General features: G+C 61.7%; 5 protein-coding genes across 5 annotated transcripts; 3 read left to right on the forward strand and 2 right to left on the reverse strand.

The window, feature by feature from the left end:
- Window positions 1-20: 20 nt before the first annotated feature.
- Window positions 21-1,535, reverse strand: A1Q1_06685 (uncharacterized protein; the record flags this gene model as incomplete). Its single annotated transcript, XM_014327734.1, has 3 exons — window positions 21-347; window positions 467-685; window positions 864-1,535. 3 exons carry the CDS (start codon window positions 1,533-1,535, stop codon window positions 21-23), a joined length of 1,218 nt encoding a protein of 405 aa, XP_014183209.1.
- A 3,539-nt stretch (window positions 1,536-5,074) lies between these two features.
- A1Q1_06686 (uncharacterized protein) lies at window positions 5,075-10,110 on the forward strand (the record flags this gene model as incomplete). The annotated part of the gene is made up of 2 exons (XM_014327735.1): window positions 5,075-7,897; window positions 7,963-10,110. 2 exons carry the CDS (start codon window positions 5,075-5,077, stop codon window positions 10,108-10,110), a joined length of 4,971 nt encoding a protein of 1,656 aa, XP_014183210.1.
- A 1,227-nt stretch (window positions 10,111-11,337) lies between these two features.
- Window positions 11,338-13,738, forward strand: A1Q1_06687 (uncharacterized protein; the record flags this gene model as incomplete). The annotated part of the gene is made up of 3 exons (XM_014327736.1): window positions 11,338-11,631; window positions 12,477-12,588; window positions 12,645-13,738. The coding sequence occupies 3 exons, from the start codon at window positions 11,338-11,340 to the stop codon at window positions 13,736-13,738; spliced, it is 1,500 nt and encodes a 499-aa protein (XP_014183211.1).
- A 955-nt stretch (window positions 13,739-14,693) lies between these two features.
- On the forward strand, window positions 14,694-16,673 carry A1Q1_06688 (uncharacterized protein; the record flags this gene model as incomplete). Its single annotated transcript, XM_014327737.1, has 1 exon — window positions 14,694-16,673. One exon carries the CDS (start codon window positions 14,694-14,696, stop codon window positions 16,671-16,673), a length of 1,980 nt encoding a protein of 659 aa, XP_014183212.1.
- A 271-nt stretch (window positions 16,674-16,944) lies between these two features.
- A1Q1_06689 (uncharacterized protein) lies at window positions 16,945-17,709 on the reverse strand (the record flags this gene model as incomplete). The annotated part of the gene is made up of 1 exon (XM_014327738.1): window positions 16,945-17,709. One exon carries the CDS (start codon window positions 17,707-17,709, stop codon window positions 16,945-16,947), a length of 765 nt encoding a protein of 254 aa, XP_014183213.1.
- Between the last annotated feature and the right edge of the window lie 420 nt (window positions 17,710-18,129).

Genomic DNA, 18,129 nt, shown 5'->3' on the forward strand with positions numbered 1-18,129 from the left:
GAGATTAGCCCTCGGCATGCTCACACCCCTCCAGCCCTCCTCATCGCCTTGTCGAGCCGCTGATACTTCTCGACATAAGCCTCTTCGTCAAGACCATAGTACGCAATCGCCGTACGTGCGTCGTTCCGAATCCACGGTTGAGGACCCTCAATGCGGCCAAGGTAGTTCACGAATCTGAGACCCGTACGCGGGTCGTCTCGTCGAGGATAGTCGGGCATATTCCTCAGACGGTCGAAGAGGGCCGGTCGCATCGTGTCTTCTTGGAAGGATGCGGGGCAGGCATCAGTCTGCAGACAGGGGTACCCGAGGAGGAGGCGGGGCATGCCCTTGGAGCTGGGGAGGGACCACTGGGTGTCAGCTAAGCCTCAAAACAACGACATGAGTGGGGATGAGGTGGCGAGAGTGTCGGGACGACGAGCCGGAAAGCTCCCCATGGTAGAGAGATGCACTGGCTCGCGTGACTCACCATAAGTTGTCCTGTCCTCTCCGCGTCTCCGACACCCGTGCCCGTCGCGATTCGAGCAGAAGCCACGGTGGCAGCCACAGGCCACGAGAAGCCGTACATCATGCCGCGGTAGAAGAAGGGCCGGTCGAGGTCACGTCCTGTCGTGGTGCCAAAGTACGTCGGTACGCGCCAGTCGCGTGCCCGTAGATCGCGGATCATGTTGGGAAGAAGGGGGAGGGTCTGGTGTCAGCTAACGGAGACAGTGGAGCCGGGGGCACGAGTGGCTAGAATGGTAGATAACTCCGTACGCTGCCGGGTAGCCTAGGGACTCTGGCCAGGTGGCTTGAGCAGGTGGACACATGAGTGTTGGGATAACCGTCCGTGCATTTTGGCGTCGGTGACACCGTGGAGTACTCACCGAGTCGTCCGCCTTCACAACCCAGCGTGCGGACTCCGCCCTGCCCACGGCCGATATCCACTCCGCGGCTACGTCGTGACCGGGGACGCGCAGAACGTCGCCGAACTCGTCCGCTTCGGCGTCAACAGCTCCGCGCTGTTCCACTTCCGTTATCTCATTCCGATTCCTGCTTCTTCGTCCGTCCCGAATACCCGCTATCCGGTCGTCCACTTTCGTTCCGTTGTGTCCGTGGGGTTCCCCGTGCGGGTCTCCGTCGCTCGCGTCGATCTCGAGCAGCGCATTGGGGTGCCCGGGCACGACGAACTTGAGCTCCACGGTTCCAGGCTTTACCCAAGCCGTTGGGCTATATTTCCGGATCACGTCTCTTCTTAGTCGGCCAGCCGGCGTGTCCTCCGAGAAGATGTGCAGTTTCAAGAACGTCGCGGGGTCTTCTGTCGTGCCCTGCCAGCTCGCCGCCAGGAGGCCGGGCACGACGACGGGTAGCGGTGCGCTCTCATGTGTGCTTATTGACAGAGCGGAGATGCGCATAGCCGCTAGTCGGGTCAGGCTTAGCATTGTCGGCACCTGAGAGAGGAGGAGCACAGCGAGGACCGCCGCGCCCAAGAGGACGAGAGGTCGGCGGCGCCGTATATGCAGCCGCGAGAGGGGGGATGGGAGGAAGTCGGGTCGCATGAGTGCAGTGAGGGAGGGGGGAGCGGCGGAGTGGAGTCGGGCTTGAGGTTGGGTTCCGGTCTGGCCTTCGTCGACTGAAGCCGAGAAGAAGCGAGATCGGAACCGGTCGTGCGAAGCGAGTGACGAGGAGCGGGCCAAAAAGTCAGGATCGGTGTGGTCGAACAACGTAGAACAGAGTGCGATTCGAGCGACTGGGTAAAAGATTCTGGCAAGAACGCAAGGGAATGTCTTGTAGAAGAGAACAGATCAAGAAGAGAGAGACAGAGAAGTCAAGAATGATGGAAGTTGGGAAGGGGGGCGCTGATTGCAGGCTGCACACTTGTCGTGAGTTGCAGGTGGAGGTTGACAGGTGGGTTCGCAGATTCTCAATCCAGGCACGGCGCGTCTCATAATAACAACAAATCGTCCAGGTGGGCCATTCACAGAGCTCCATTCGATCCATCCGCCGCCGCCGCCGCATGAGGGCCTATCACGGCCACCGGTGCGTGACGCCGCTGACGCCTCTGACGCCTTGATGCGACTTGCCCTGCATCCAGCATACTGAAGTTTCTTCGTCTCGAGCAATAGTAGCGGCGCAGCGTGCGGCAAGGGAAGTAGCTTGACCCTGGGTCATCAAAAGGTCAGGTGCAAGGGATTGGACAGGGAAGGAACCCAATCCCAAGCGGGCTTCTTTGTATACCCCGCAGGTCCGATCTCAGAACCGAGAGCTAGCACGAGCACGTCCCCTGCTGAAGCGGTGCAGGACGCAGTGCATGTTGGGCGTGTCCAGAAGACAGCAGAAGGGTGGCTGTGTTGCTGGCAACTGGCGATCGCCTCAGCGTATCGACGCGTCGGATTGCATATCGGAGTACGGGGGACAGCACGCCGGGGGGCGGAGCAGCAATTCCCAACCATGTCAGCAAGATGGAGCGCCGTAGTGAGACTAGCTCGATGCCGCCGGTGACAAGCCGCATACCCCAGATCTCCGGTTGGCCTGGTAGCTCGAGGACTATCAGAGTCAGCCGCTTCCGTCATGAACTGATATCGCATTCCACGGTGTGGAGCAGCATGAGACCGCAAACGCCCAGCAGTCTGGAGACAGTTGCGCTTGCTCCCCATTCGTCATTCAGGTGGGATTTTGTGGAGGCAGTTGTACAGCTCACGCGCTTGTGGGGAGCCCCGATTGCAAACAGCGCCTGCGCACGCGACTAGCGACTAGGGCAAGAGCTAGTACGCACGCGCATTGAGCACACGAGCAGCCCACGCCTGCAGTGACCGGCGGCGCCAAAAAGTCACTTACACTGCCATCTGCCTCACGCATCCAAGCTTGTGTTCTTCTATCAACCCCTGTCTCCCTCATCCCGCCGTAAGCATACCGCAGTGCCGCAGAAGATCTGCTGAGTCCATGCCGCGTCGATCTTCTACACACACGTGACTGAACTTTACTGGCATCGCTCTGCGCTTCGAGACACTGCTATACTGCGTCGATCTAATCAACACAGGAATATAAACTCTGCGATGAAGAACAAAGTAGAGTAGTTGCACAGCTCGCACTATCAAGTCAGAGTGCAGTTGCCCTATCCTTCGTCTCCTTCTCCTTCCTTGCACCGTAGAACACTCTGATGGCAGCTTCTGGGCATCGAAGCTAATGCATAGGATTCTTCTCGCTTTTTGCAAGGATTTCGGCTCCGTCATCCGCTAACGATTGCGTGGCACGCCTGATGCTCACCCATTATCTCATGCATAGTCGGTATAGGCATGCATAGTGCTCGTCAGTTCTGCCCACTTGTCTGGGCATACGCTCTCCCCAGGTCCACCGATACGGCTGCCGTTGGCGAACGGCGAGAGTCGACAATTTGTCTCACTCAAAGTGCGGAGATGGGCAACCGCACCATCAAGACTTCGTGCCTCTGCCTGTCAGGCCCAGACTCAACACAGGGCGCTCAGACGCAACTCATGCTCCTCCATAGATTTTGGCTGAACTGTTGACCTGTCAGAGGTTACCCAAACTTCGGCGTCAACAGCGACGGTGGTGGGCCGACGAACCAAGGGCCAGGCAATCACGGAGAAGAAAGACTCTACCGATGCTGAGCTCGCTGCTTGGCGCTGCCTAAGTCCTATCCTTCCATACGTCTGAATCACCCTTGACACGGGCAGCCCCTCATAAGCAGAGGTCTCGAGGGAGGCGTGTCCGAGATTAGCCCTCGCCTCCGTTGCAACTCTCTCGCAACCCCGCAACAATGCGCCCTCGTCCGCCGTACGTCGGACAAGACGTCCGTACACATTTTCTGCACCGGCCTAGATCTTACTCCTATCTGCTCCGAGACAGCTCTGCCTCCGAGACCATGCCGGTCAGCTCCAGATCGAACCTCTTTGAAGTCGCGAATAGCCAACGCTGCTATCTCTGAGCGCTACAGCTGGGACGCATGAGGTCCGACTTCGTTCCTCCATGAGCTCCAGGTTGAGCATGCATGCATTAAACTGTACGGAATAGCCCCTAACATTAAGCCCTGTGAAGGCTGAAAGGTATCCACACAAACTTGTGTGCGAGTGTGGCGGCCCTCCACCCAGCGTGCGTTCCCCTCCCACCGTGGCTCAACACTCATTCCTCGTCCTCAACGCAGACTGCGGAGCATGTCGCACAGCAGATAGCACACTCGCACTGTCGCTCCGTCTGCACTAAAGCTGTGCTGGATGTGTGTGCTCGCCAACGCCGTCGAGGAAGTGGGACAAGGAGGGGGACGTGGAACCTCTTGTTCTTCAACACTTCCTCATTCACCACCTCCCCTCTCACCCCCTTCCTTACCACCCGTCTGCAGTTGCTCACCAGCGACTTTAGTAACTTCCCCTATCTCCAGCATCGACCAGCACCCGACCCGATCTGTCAAGATCGGACTGGGGAGGATCGTTGAGCCCTTCCTGTGTGAGCTTAACAATGTCTGCACATAGCTGACCATCAGCATCCAGCCGGGCGCCCAGAGGTAGCTGTAGTCACACTGTCGGAAGCTAACTGCCAGCGCCGGCGACTTCTCTCTGTCCAGAGGTAAGCTGGATCGGTTGAAGATGAGCTGACAACCAGCGCATCAACACTCTCGGCACTCCCCGTATCGCCTCTCTCCCCATCAGCCGAAGTGTAGAGGCAAGCTGCTACGCCCACACTTCAGCTGACGAACAGTCGAGGTCGCGACCCAGGCTACGAGGTAAGCTCCCTCGTGTCTGCTACTAGCTAACTCGCAGACGCCAGTCACTGCTGTCTCCGTGAAAGGTTAAGCTGTCTGAGGCCTAGGGCTACCGGACCGTCGAGCCGGCTTCGCGAACACCAAGAATGTAGGTAATGCGGTGCAGAGCATTATCTGACAATCAGACGCCACCCTCATCTCTCGGAGCCTTACGTCGACTAGGGAGGGCATCACAAGGTAGCTACTTCGAAGGGACCGCAAGCTGACACCCAGTCCCCCTTCACTGTCAATCGGGAACCCCTCCTCACTCGGCGCAAGTAGAAGACACAGGTAGGCACAGCTGCCTGCGCCTGGACGGTAGCTGACTCCCAGTTGTCGATCATGAGTCGTGAACCGCCCGATTCGAAGCGTAATCGTATCGCTCGCAACCTCTTCGGTCCGCGTCCCTACCACACTCGTGTGCAGACGTCGCAGGGCGGAGGAAACTCCATCTCCAGCAGCAACCAGGGCCCTCAGGCGGGCCCCTCGACTGCCAGCCTTGGAACTCAGCCTGCTACCTCAAACCATGCACCCTCGACTGCATACTCTTTTCCGCCCACTACTGACTACTCGGTTCCACCTGTGACCAACTACACTGCGCCTCGCGCCACCGGCTACTCTGCTCCGCCTGCGACTGTCTACTCCACACCTCCCGCCACGAACAGTACCTCGCAGGCTCTTGCCTTCCACCAGTTCCCCAACACGGTGGCCCAGAGCAACTCGGAGGCGATCCGTACCCAGCACACCTCACAAGTCTCGGCGCTGCAGCAATTTGCGCCACAGCAGCTGTCGCAGTCCGAGATCGAGGAGGCTCTGCAGTTTCCTCTCGGCAACCTGCCACCCCCCTTAACCTGGGGTCAGCAGGGGTACATGTCTCCCGCCCTGGCAGGTTACACCGGAGTGTACGGTAACGAGGTTGAAAGTGGCAACCACGACCGCCAAGTGATCGCTCCGCCTGCTGCCGGCAACACTGGCACTTCGAGCTTCAACGAGCCTACTGTACGCCATGGTGGCAGCCAGGACTTTGGTGCCAACATCAACACCGCGACTGTCCCTGGCTCGAGCACCTATGACGTTCTCGCTGGTGCGAGCGTCTCACAGTACTATCGCACTCTGCCTCCAGCTCAGCAAGTGCCAGCCAACCCTACCCAACCCCAGACCATGCAGCAGCCCTATGGTGGTATTTCGACTGCCGCTCCGCCGACTATCCCCCCGTCTCAGCACACTGTCTCCTCCAACCACACTACGGCGAGCCAGAACAGCCGCGGCCTGAACGACAGGACCAACAGACTTCTTGGTCAGAACTCTCGCTCAACAGTCGACAACGCTTCACAGTCAGCAACTTTCCCGCCCTGGTTGCTTGCGCCTGATCTCGGACCGCGCGACGTTACCACCGGAGAGTTCGAGCAGTTCAGGCGTAATGTGGCCGGTGCACCCATGGAGCGACCCGCGCACCGTGGTCTCCTCAACTCTTTCCCGATGGTGCGCTCCAACGAGGCACCCTCCGCTTCGTTCAACACGCACCTCGTGCAGACTCAAGGCCCAAGCAACCCCATGGTGCCACCCCCGTCTGCGTCCGCCCCGCTCTCGGGTCCGCTGGACGAGGTCACAACCTCGAACACCCAGCAGTTCCAGGCTGTCGATCCCTCCTCGACGCCTCTCGGCGGCACTGCCGGCAGTCAAGACGAGTGTCCGCTGAGCATGGCTGTTCTCCTCGCGGGGGCTCTTCAGACGCAGAACCAACAGGTGCTTCATCCCTCTCAGACTTCCCAGGCTCCCCAGCCTCAGTGGCAGTCGCAGATCCCTGCCGAACACGGCAGCCGCAACCTTCCCACCGAGTCTTCGCAATCCCATCCCATGAATCAGGTGCGCCAGAGCCAGCCTCTCAGCCTGGGTTACAATCATGCGGCCCATCCGTCTGCGCCGGCCCAGCCGTGGACCCTCCACCCCGGTTACGGTCAGCCTGTACCCGAAGCAGGCGTTTCGGGACCCAGCACCAGCGCGGCAACGACGGACACGACGATGGCCTTTCTGGGGCAAGCGGCCACCGACACGAGCATGACGGACGACCACAACGACACCACCATGTCGCCTGGCCAAGAGTACGAGAACAACGAAACCAGCGACTCAACCCTCACTGATTTTGAGCTCGTGCCGTCGCCTGAGCCAGAGCCCGAGCCTGCCCGTACTCCCACTCCCCCGCCCAGGGTCGACGAGGCGCAGTTCGCCGCCGATCTTCGCAACGGAACCGTGAATCCGGCCCGTCTTCGAGGCGGCTTCGCTCTCCCCGGCTTCCAGCCTCCGCCTGGTGGAACCGAGCGCCTCAACAGGCTACGCCGCACGTTCCAGGGGCAGCTGATGAAGAGCGCAGCGAACGGCCAGACTGGCCAGGGCTCCTCCACCCAGGGCTCGTCTACCCTGGGCCCATCAACCCAGGGCTCATCCACCATGGGCTCTACCATCAACGGCGCCCAAGTCAACGCGGACTACGCCAACAGCACGCTTCAGGAGTGGGCGAACAGGCTGCAAGTGGGACGTATTCAAGAGGAGAACGCGGCTCTCGGCGCCGCACTCGTCGCGCAGGCCGAGGGCAACAGTTCGACCGGCGGGTCATGGACGTGGGCTGTGCAGTCAGAGGCTCCGTACCTCACGCTCAAAACGTTCCAACCGAACAAGAACGCCCCTCGTTCTAGCACTGGGGGCAAGACACCCCGCACCGCCGAGCCTAGAACCTCTGTTATGGGAACCTCTGCCGCTGCCTCTCGCACGCAGGACAATGGCGACAACGGCACGAGCAGTGCGAGCGGTGCGAGTGAATCCAGTACTGCCACTTCGAGCGAGGTCGTCACCCCTCCCGAGCCCGACACGAACAACAACCCGCCTTCGCCGGGCTCTAGCGTGGATGCAGAGGGCTCAACCGATGAAGAGTGCGAGGCCGGCCACATCGGCCACAATTTTCGTTCCTTTCGAGCCGAAATTGTGAATTCCGCCACTCCCTTCCCGTCCGCTAGCGCTCTGAAGCAGGGGCAGAAGAGCGAACGCAAGCGCGAGCACAAGCAGATCGAAATGACTTACGAGGATTTCCTTGACCTCGCGAAGGCTGTCAAGGACTCAAACCTTCCAACCATGACCACCAATAGCGAGCTGGGGACCACCCGCGACAAGGTAAGGCCACAAGGACGGGTCATCGCTGACAATAGACGCGCGTTCCACTGGCCGCGCTGGGGCAGCGCCTCCGTACCGCCCTCGGAGTGACTGAGCCCATGGTTCACGTGGAGTGGCTTTTTGCTGGCGGTGTATGCGGTATCCGGGTCGTCCAGCCTCCGTCTCGCGCTGCACGTCCGGACCGCCCCACTCTGCGCGTCAACGCCGACAGGCGGCCCCGCCACATGTCCGAGCGCGCATACGAGATGGCCACGGCAGCCTACGTCGAGACGTCGCCGCAGCTCCAGCCCGTCGGCCCAGCGCCGGAGTTCACCATCACTCAGCGCCGCCTCCCCCGTCTCGCTACGCAGGTTAGGCCGCAGCTGGCGCAGATGCCAGCCGACAAGTGGCCGGCGCCCCAAGTGCCCGCGCAGCAGCCCCAGCAGCGGGAGACGCAGCGCAGACGCCAGCCGTCTTCGTCGCTGGATGAACAGGCTCAGAGGGTTTTGGAGGCTATCATTCAAGACCGGAACCTCGGCCGGGTCCAGGAGCCGGGGTCCGGTAGCAGCAGCAACATTGCGGACCGCTTGCAGAACCTCAACCTCGGTCAGGCGAGCCGCGAAGGGTACATGCCATGGCATCAGGGCCTGGCTAGGCTGCCCGTTCCTCGCCCTCGGGGCAGCACTCATCAGCAAGCCGAATCTCTCCCGGCTGGACTCCAGCGCCTGCTCAACGACCTGTTCCCGCCCTCGCCAACCGCGGCGTACCCGACCCCGCCTCCGGCCTATCAAAATGAAGACACGCCGTCCGGCTCTCTCCACAACCAGCACAACCAGCTCGCTGCGCACCTCCACCGCCAGTCCCCGCCAGGCTACCACGCTGGTCTGCATATGCCTATCCGCGCGCCGAATCCCGTCCGCCCGCCTATGATGAGGTTCCGCCCTCCGACCCAGGCGCAGCTCGGCCCCTACCGTCCCCCCGCTGGGTACTATGGCTGGGCGAACGCCGGTCCGCTGCCTGGAGTGCCGGGAGCCCCTGCGGAATGGCGTCCCTTGCCCACTCCGTCTGTCAACAGGCGTCCTCCGCCCCCCGCCTTTGGCCCTCAGTATCAGGCCCGCCCCCAGCCTACCGTGGGGCAGCGTCCTCACATCCCAGGACAGAACTATCGTCCTCAGCGTCCGTCTGTCCGTCCCCCGCCTCGTCCCGAGGCTCCCATCTCGCCTCTGGCACTTCCTGCTCCGGCTGGTCCAACCTTGCCTGAACAGGCATCTGCTCGTCCAGCCGCTACGCCGCCTGCATACGCCACCGCGCCGACGACGCTGCACCATCCCCGTCCGCTCCACCACCTCCGTCCGAGCCTGCACTTGAACATCGCGCCGTCGTCGCCTCTCGTGCTCCCCCGTCCGAGCCCCAACACCCAGAGGAACAACAGGCTGCACGAGGCCGCGCACCGCGCCTTCAACAACCCGCCCACTCGTCCCGGTCCAGGCGAGGGACACGCCTTCATCAACGGCGCGATCATTCTCAACCGCATCGTTCCCGACCAAGTCCCCGGCGCAGACGTGTTCCCGTACGGTCCTAGGGCCGAGAATGTCGCGGAGCCTGTGCGCGTTCTGCAGCTCGATGGCGACCAGGGTACCTTTGAGCCGAATGGTCTCCGTGTGGATGAGAGGGTGATCAAGCTCAGGGAGGCGGTGGAGAAGGAGTACCGCCGCTTCCGGCGCTGGCTTCGCATCGTCACTCGGCTTGCGAGGAGCCCTCGCGTGTCGGAGCGGGTTATGTGGAGGCTGAGGGTCTACCTTGCTCGAGTGGCCAGGCTGCGCCGCGCCGAGCACGACAAGGCCGACAAGCCCGCCAAGAACGATCACAGCAAGCCCGACAACCTCGACAGCGCAGCCCCGAACGGCGACAGTACCCAGAAGCCCCAGGACCTCAGCAGACCCACCCCCGACCGCAAGGACAAGCCCAAGCAGACCACCAAGTTCAAGGACGGGTTCCGTAACCGCCAGGCTCTCAAGGGCAAGAAGTCGCAGAAGCAGCAGGCGGCGAAGGCGATGCCGACTGGCTCGAAGGCGGCTGAGTCCGAGTCCACGGCGGAGGAGAAGGAGAAGCAGTCGAACGAGAAGCAGGGCGGAGAGCAGAAGGCGAAGTTGGACGACGACAGCCACGGCGACGAGAAGGAGGGTGGGGAGGGTGGTGACGAGCCTCAGCCTTCCGGCTGCACCTCACAGTAAACCTGCACCGAAGGTTCCGCGTTTCCTACACAGAGATACCACTACTCACTTTCCGATCCCTTCTACCGTATCCGCTTCGACTCAGGTTGTTGATATAGTAGCAGAACGTTGTAGCACCTGCGAAATGACAATGCTCGTTCGATTACCTCGAGCATTCACTGACAAAGAATCGACCGTGTTTTCGTCGGACCGCAGAGACCGGCCGAGCTTGCGTCACGGCGTTCTCCAGTCCGCGCATGATCCGACACTGATCCGACGACTGGCAAGCCCCACAGCCATGGAATCCAGGCCCCGCATGCACATGCCTCTTCCTCCCCATCCCTACATCCGGGTCGGCTATCAGCCAACGGAGCCGAGGGAGCCGACGCCCTCTCCAGGTTGTACGACTCCGATCCCTCCGATCTCGATCTGCAAGATAACGAACCCCGCATTCCGCCGTCCTTGTGCCGACACGAGACTGGGAAGGTACCTCCATACCTGCCGCTCGCACCTGCGCTATGCTATCTTGAGCGTCCAGCGCTTTGAGCACGCCATGCTGAGTGGGCTACGTCAGACATGAGAAGAGAACAATGAGTACAGCGTCACGTGCGTGGACAAGCTTCAGACAGAATCCAGCGGTCCGTGCACCCCCACACCTTGGCGTCGTGCTTCTCCTCCGCCGACAATTGAAGACTGCCCCGCACACCCCACAGGTCATTCTTTTTTTGTTTGGCCAGTGTACGAAATGCCCGTGCGTCGGTGTGCATCGGTGCCCGCCGTCTGTGGGGAACCAGAGAGGACCAGCAAAGGCCTTGCGGGGAACGTACGGGGGACGACCGGCGAGCGTCGCGTGCCTTGTGTACCGGCCTCACCAGTAACACACGCACCTGCGTGCGTGCGGGGTAAGGCTGAGGATTCTTCGGCGCATCGGACTCTCACCCCGCTGTCTGTGTCTCCATGTCCACCGTGCACCTCGCACTCGTGTACCTCGCTCGTTTATAAGGATGGCTCGACGCTGACGTCTGGTCTTTTCTCACTCACTCACCTCTCGCTGCTGAAACTTGACCACCAGTTCGCCTTGTGCTCAACTCTTTGTCTGTGTCATCTAGACATTGCTACCACAATCGACGAAGCTTCGCTTACCTGACGCTTCATCTCCTCCACTCAAAGCCTAGCTGCACTCTCACCGCAGCTTCTCTCAAACTCGCCTCCAGCCGCTCCCCCCCCGTCACCATAACCGTCCTCAGGATGTCTCCGACTCACGCTCTTCCCCACCATGGCATGCACGGCCACGGCCACGCTCACCACCGCGAGCACCTGATGCACGACACGCTGCACCGGATCCACCACCACCAGGCCAAGCTGGCGAAGCACCACGCCCGCCTCGCGTCGCTTCTGCACGCAGTCGAGACACAGATCAAGACTGGCCAACTCGACCCGGGCACGGCGCGCGTGGCCATGCTCCAACTCGAGAACTATGTCGAGCTTGTCGAGCTGGCACTGGACCGAGTCCGTCAACAGGGAGAGACTATCCTGGGCTTGGTGAGCTAGCCGGAGGAGATGCAGCTGACACGACAGGCAAAGCTCTAAGGCACCCCTCGAACAACAACAGCAGCAAGAGACCCCGATCCCCTGCCCCCTGAGGGCAATGTGTATTCCGAGAGTGTATCCCACTTGATTGTATTCCTATGCACGGCATGCGTATAACAGCTCCACACTCACGTCTTTCTCACTTCATTCCACTCACCAAGTCCAGCATGAGACGACTTTTCGCCCTCGAGCGCTTCGACCCAAACGACGGCCAGGACATCCCACCCTACCTGATGCCGCTACACGAAGCCTTTCGCGTGCTTCCGCTGACGGTGCTGGGCATCTTGCTTCTGGTGGCCAGCTTGGGCGTGCTCGGCATCGTGCAGTGTGTCATGAGCTGTGGTCGGCGATAGCTTCAGCCTCAGCCAGAAGACATGACAGCGTATGACTCCTCCGGCCCAGGAACTGTAGGGACTGCAGGAACGAGCCCGAGCCGCCGGAAATGGCATTCAACAGCGGGCAAACGCTAGCCAGGTGGCATGGCGCCGGCTCATTTCGCTTCTCAAGATCCGTCAACAAACAAAGTAGACACCTGATGCATTCCGTGCTCATCATTTCCCCAGCCCGATGCACTAATCTATCAGTGCGCTCGCACGCACGCACAGCTACCCACCAGCCATCCGCTGCGCACCACGGTAGCGTGCGGTGGCAAACCCGGTGGACAGGTAAAGTGGAGGTCCAAGCGGAGCCCCGCACGGACTCTAGGGCTTCCTGCACCAACGCGCGCGCCTGAGCTTAGGTGTGCTGCCAAAAGAAATCAAAACAACACACCCCGGTCACCTGAACACCTTCCTCAGATTTCTTGTCCGATTCTCATTTCTCCACTCTCTCTCCCATCTCGCATCCAGTTTATTGAGAGACGACATCATGCCGCCTCACCCCCCACGAAGCCCGAGGACACCGAGACGCGTGAGTGCATGCTTCCCATTCATCGGGACGCCACCTGTCACGCTCCCTTGTTGGAGCCGGGGGGCTGTGGATGCTCGCCTGGGTGCAGGCGTTGAGCATCCCGGCGAGGAGAGATAATCAAGCTGTCTATGAGAACAGAGCTGACCCGCAGACGGCGGCGAACCCGTACGCTCGCCCGCGCACGCCGCGCACTCCCCGCACACCCCGAACACCAAACACAGCTACCCGTGGGCTCAGCCTGACGTGCCCTCGGAGCCCGAAGCGCAAGCGCCCGATTGCCCACTCGCCCTCTCCGAGAAGAGGCGTCATCGATTTTGTCGCCAGCGCCGCGGCCGAAAAGGAGGCGAAATCTCGGCGCAAGAGCACGGGGTCCCTGACGCCGCAGCTCAAGAAGCAACGGATGTCAGGTGCCGCGGATGCGGAAGTCAAGGTCGAGGCCGAGGCTGAAGAGGAAGGAGATGACGAGGATGGAGAAGGCGAGGAGGAGAAGGAGGACGACGCAGAGGAGACAGACACGAAGGAGGCTACGATGGACGACGATGATGACGACTGCGCCGTGCCGAGCTCCAGCGGACTGCGCACCCCCGCCCCGCCGGGGCACGGCGGGCACGGCGAGCCCTTCGTCCCCGAGCCTCTCACGCCGATGCCGCCCTCTTCCGTGCGCGCGAACCGCCGGTCCCCCGGTCCTCCACCAAGCAGCACGCGCGTGCTCCGTTCCTCGCGCGCCTTATCTTTACTGTCGACTCTCGAAGCGCAGGTCGCGGGTCTGAAGCGACAACTCCTCGCCAGCGGGGCTGAGAACAGCGCCCTCGCCGAGCGTGCAGCGCAGGCGGACGAGCTCGCACGACAGCTCGAGGAAGAGCGCGCCAAGTCGGCCCGCGTCGAGCAGCTCGAGGCCGAACTCGCGGCCGAGAAGGCGCGGAACGAGGAGATGGAGCGCGAAATGGCCGGCGTGCAGCGGGATCACGACGTGCTCGCTCGCAGAGTCCTGAATCTCGAAGCTGGGTACGTTTGCAAATGCCAGGGCGAAGTTGCGGGCATGAAACTCGACCTCGCGCGCATCCTCGCTGCCAGCGCGAAGGAGAGGTGGAGCGAGCGTAGTGAGCGCCGGGCTACCATGGGAATTGGATCCGGTTCGGAGGAGGAGTGAGCGGCCACGCTCATGAACGGCAGGAAAGATTAGATTGCGACGACGTTGTTCACCGACCGGAGAGTCATGAATCCACTCAAAAGTGGGGCATGCTGTGCCTTGTGGTCACCTGCGGACACGGCCATGTCGAGGAACAAGCAGCGGAGGAACGGAGGAACGAGGCACGGCGGCGGCAGAGGAGGGTTGAGGGGTGGCGGCGAGGAGGAGAAGTAGGAGACAACAGGCGGAGGAAGCATCATCAGAAACAGCAGCAGCACAGCCTTAGTGCGGTAGACCTTTTTTCATACTTCTTGTACATTGTCCCATGCTCCAGTAGGCGGAATGAGGGTTCCAACTCGATTGAATTGTATCATAGCCCCGAGTCCTGTCTTGACCTGTCTTGTCCTGCCAAAGTCCTTAGTCTGGGAATACGACGTTACGGCATTGTCGTCTTGTCTGGTGTGACGACATGCTTGCTTCGCCTGAGTCGCCGACATCCCACCGACATCCGGTCCCACCGGTTGCCGAGCACATCCACAGGGCATTGTGCGTTTCACCAGCTCATCTCTGCCGTCGCCGTGCCGTAGCTGCCGTCACTGGGACCTGACGAGACAGGACCTGGACTCTCGAGTGGACACTTTGTCCATGCGTTTGTGTTGCAAGAGGGGCATTGCTCCGTCGAACGAGCAAACGAGTGAGCACCCCCGTTATTGTTTGCAATGCATGAGTCAACGAGGTGAGGTCGCCACTTGCGTCCTCAACATCAGCGAAGCGATCCTCGCCATCCATCCCGGCGAGGAGCACGAGCACCTCTTCGAACTCCCCATACCGATCGAGCACCACATTCCGACGCTCAGCAACAAAGTTCTCGGTGCCGAGACCGACGTCACTCCCAACCACCACCTAGTGGACCGGTACGCCGACTGCAGCACCCTGCGCCCCAACAAAAACAGCTCCACCGCCATCAGTCCCCCAAATGCTGCGAACGAGGACGAAGCGGCCGTTCCGGCGCGGCTCTGTGCCAACTGTAGCGCCGCCAACATCGGGCGCCGTCGCCGAGCGGGCGCTGACCCAATCCCCCGCCGCGCCGCCAGCACCGCCCTCCCCTCCCTTATCCCCATCACCGAAACCCTCCCCCCGCTCCCCACTAAGTTGTTTAAACATCTACGAGTCGCGGATCCAGACCCTCGAGCGCCTCCTGAAAGTCACCGAGACGGACCTCCTGACGGCAGAAGAGGAGCGGGACTGTCTCCTCACCCAGCTGGCCGAGTCTCAGGCGCACGCAGCCGCGCTGCAGAGGGACGTCCTCTCCCTCCAGCTCCTTAGGAATGAGCTGGTGCTGCAGCGGCTAGACGCACGAGACGCGGCTGACCGAGAGGTTCTCGAGGAAGAGCTGGGACGGCGGGAAAGAGTCCTGCGGAAGGTGAGGGAGGAGAACCGGCTCCTGAATCGGGAGAATGAGCGGTTAAGGGTCGAGCTGGGCGTCGAGGATCGCGGCAAGAGGAGGGAGGTCAGGGGCCGCCTCCTTTCGAAGGCATCGAGGGAGGCGCTGCGTAAGGCGTCGAGGGAGGCTCTCCGACAACTCGGCACCGTGACGCCGGCATCAGCGACGACGGAAGCGCCAGAATCGACAGAGGCAGGCAGCGAGAGCACGCCGCGAGAGGGGACAAGTCGGAACTCGCTCCAGCTCTGGGTCCAGGCGTATGGCCCCTTGGTCGACCATCCCGACTATCGCGCCGCGGCTGGGAAGGAGTCGCGACCGGAAACACCGAGTACGCCAACGACGCCCAAGACGCCCTCGTCCCCGACGCCAACGCCGACGCTCCGCGCCACAACCCCGCGCCTGCCTACGCCGACACTGCGACCTGCGCGATCGACATTCGGCCGCGCCCCCGGCTCCTTCAGACTGAGGAGCGGGAGCGAGACACCGCCCCCCGTCCCGCCCGTCCCGCCGCTGGCGGCGCTGCTGAACGGCGCCGCGCCCATCATCACGCCGCCCGAGACGAGCGGCGACGATCTCCCCTCCCATCTGGACGACGAGGACGTCGTGAATCTGAACAGTCCCGGGTCTGAGACCGCCAACCCCGTCGACGCCCCTGACGCCCCCGACGCCGCCGCGTCTCAGAGCGACTCTGGATCCTCAGCGAGGAGCAACCAGTCCGTGCACCACCGGGACCTGGACGGTGTCCGCCGCCCGAGCGCCGATCGCGTGTCGGTCCGCAGCGCAGTGTCGGACTTGAGCACGGCGTTCTTCTCCTCGACTTCTCAGCCGCCATCGGAGGCGAACGACTCCGCACGGCCGAGTATAGAGAGTGTGAGGAGTATGGCGAGTGCGGGGAGTTCGGGCAGCGCGGGGAGTGGTAGTGGAAGTACAGGAAGTGGGAGTGGGGAGAGCGGGACTGCCGAGCTGGTTGTCCGACGGCCGGTGGAGCTCACCCTCGCCACGGCGGAGTTGAGTCTGCCGCGCACTGCTGTGAGGGAGGTCAGAAGGCAGGAGGAACAGCAGCTCGACTGGCCGGCTTGGACTGCACCCCGGGTCTTGCGTCCTCCGCCGCGACCGAGAAGGACTAGGGCGAGACGTGAGACCCTCACGCCCGTCACTGAGGCGAGTAGCCCCGAGACCGCGACGCCGAGCGTGATGCCTGCGCAGCTTGTGCCGGATGTCGAGCAGCCTGAGCTCGTCACTGGGAGCGGAAGCAGCGCGTCCACTGTGGAGAAGGAGAAGCGCGAGGAGGTTGAACCGGTGCAGAAGCTCGACTGGCCCGCTTGGTCGGCTACCTCTCTGACGAGCACGAACTCGGCGCACTGGGACAGCTCGAGCTCTCACTTTGCTGATGTTGAGAGCGCGAACGATCACGACACGGCGCCCGCCGAGGGCGAGACCGAGGTCGATTTCAGTCTCATCGATCCTAGCCATATTGCCCTCATTGAGGTTTCGTCGGATGCCGGGCACTGAGGGTGGATAATGAAAGAGCTACCTAATGATGCATGTACAATGCCCGCTACAACACCTAATGTCTTTATGTACAACTGAAATGAAAGTGGGATTTACAACTTGATCGAGTCGTTGATTTCGCTTCTCGTAAAGATCGTGCCGTCGTCTACGTTCGTGCTCTCGTCTACTCCTCTCTGCGCGTCAACTATGTCCTTTACTGTTCGTGTGACTGTTCTGAAGCTCCACGATGCACATGAGAGCTGTCCGGCTCCCTGCGCCGGTCGCTCGCTCATCAAACCAACCTCATCATACTCCTCCAAGTCGCCTCGAGCTCATCGAGCTGTTCCGCCGTCTCAAACCGCAGCTCGAGGTATGCGTCGACTGCCTCCGCCGCCAGTTCCTTGTATCCCAACTTCCTGCCCGGCTTCCCTCCATGTCCAACCACGGTTTCCTCAAGCCCATACCCAGGGACCAGGTCTTGGGCAAAGTACCAATCCTCCTCCGCCTGCACGAGTGCTTCGACGAGCCACCCGAGCCCCTCGTCCCAGCGGTCGATGACGTCGAGCGAGAGTTCGACATATTCGTGCGTTACGGTGCGTCTGTTCCCGGCCCGCTTCGAGGCACCTTCGGAATGCACGGTCCACAGCTCGCGGAGCGCGAGCAGCGAGGACTGGATCCGGGTGCGTTCGCGGCTGATGAAGGAGCGCACTGTCGGCGTCACGGGGGATGGGTCGCAGTGATCGTGTCTGTAGGACTCGGGTTCGGCGTAGTAGTGTTTCTGATCGGCGGGGTAGGCCTTGTAGTGATCGGCGGGAGTCTGGCCGGGGGTGCACGGTGTGGAGGCGTAAGCTGGCGAGGAAGGACGGGTGTTCGGACGCGTATTCGGACGAGTGCCCGACCGCGACACGGGGCGTGATGCCGGCGAACAACTGCGTGAGGAAGAGGGATACACGCTACTAGTCGTCGAGATAGAGAGCGGCGAGGGGGCGCGGGTGTCGAGCCTTCCAACAGGCGCGGAACGGAACCAGGCCTTGGCCACTGCGTTGGTGCGGGGCATGGGCGAGGGCGTCGGTGGAGATGGAGGTTCTCGAGGTGGTGGTACCACATTGTTATAAGTTGCGGGGCGATGTCGAACGAAGTGGTAGATTGTCCATCAGTGTGGACCAGTGTTGACCACTTGACCTAGCGGTCCCCAGTGGTCGACGGCGGCGGCACAATGGTGAGACATGGCGAGAAGCACGACGATGCGCAAGGGTCGATGGATGATCCTGCCGGCCGGGCGCGCGGGTGGAGGCGTGATGGGGTGACCAGCCATTGTGCAGGGACCCCCCTACTGCCCCCTACTGGTCGGCGCCTGGTCTACCTGAGCTGCATGGGCGGTCAGTCACGCATTGCGGAGAGGTTAGCAGCATCGCGGTGACATGATATGATCGGTCGAAGACGCTTTCGACGCTTCGGTCGGTCCGAGCGCCATTCG

The sequence above is a fragment of the Trichosporon asahii genome (assembly GCF_000293215.1).
Source record: "Trichosporon asahii var. asahii CBS 2479 unplaced genomic scaffold scaffold00008, whole genome shotgun sequence".
In the NCBI taxonomy this organism is placed as follows: domain Eukaryota; kingdom Fungi; phylum Basidiomycota; class Tremellomycetes; order Trichosporonales; family Trichosporonaceae; genus Trichosporon; species Trichosporon asahii.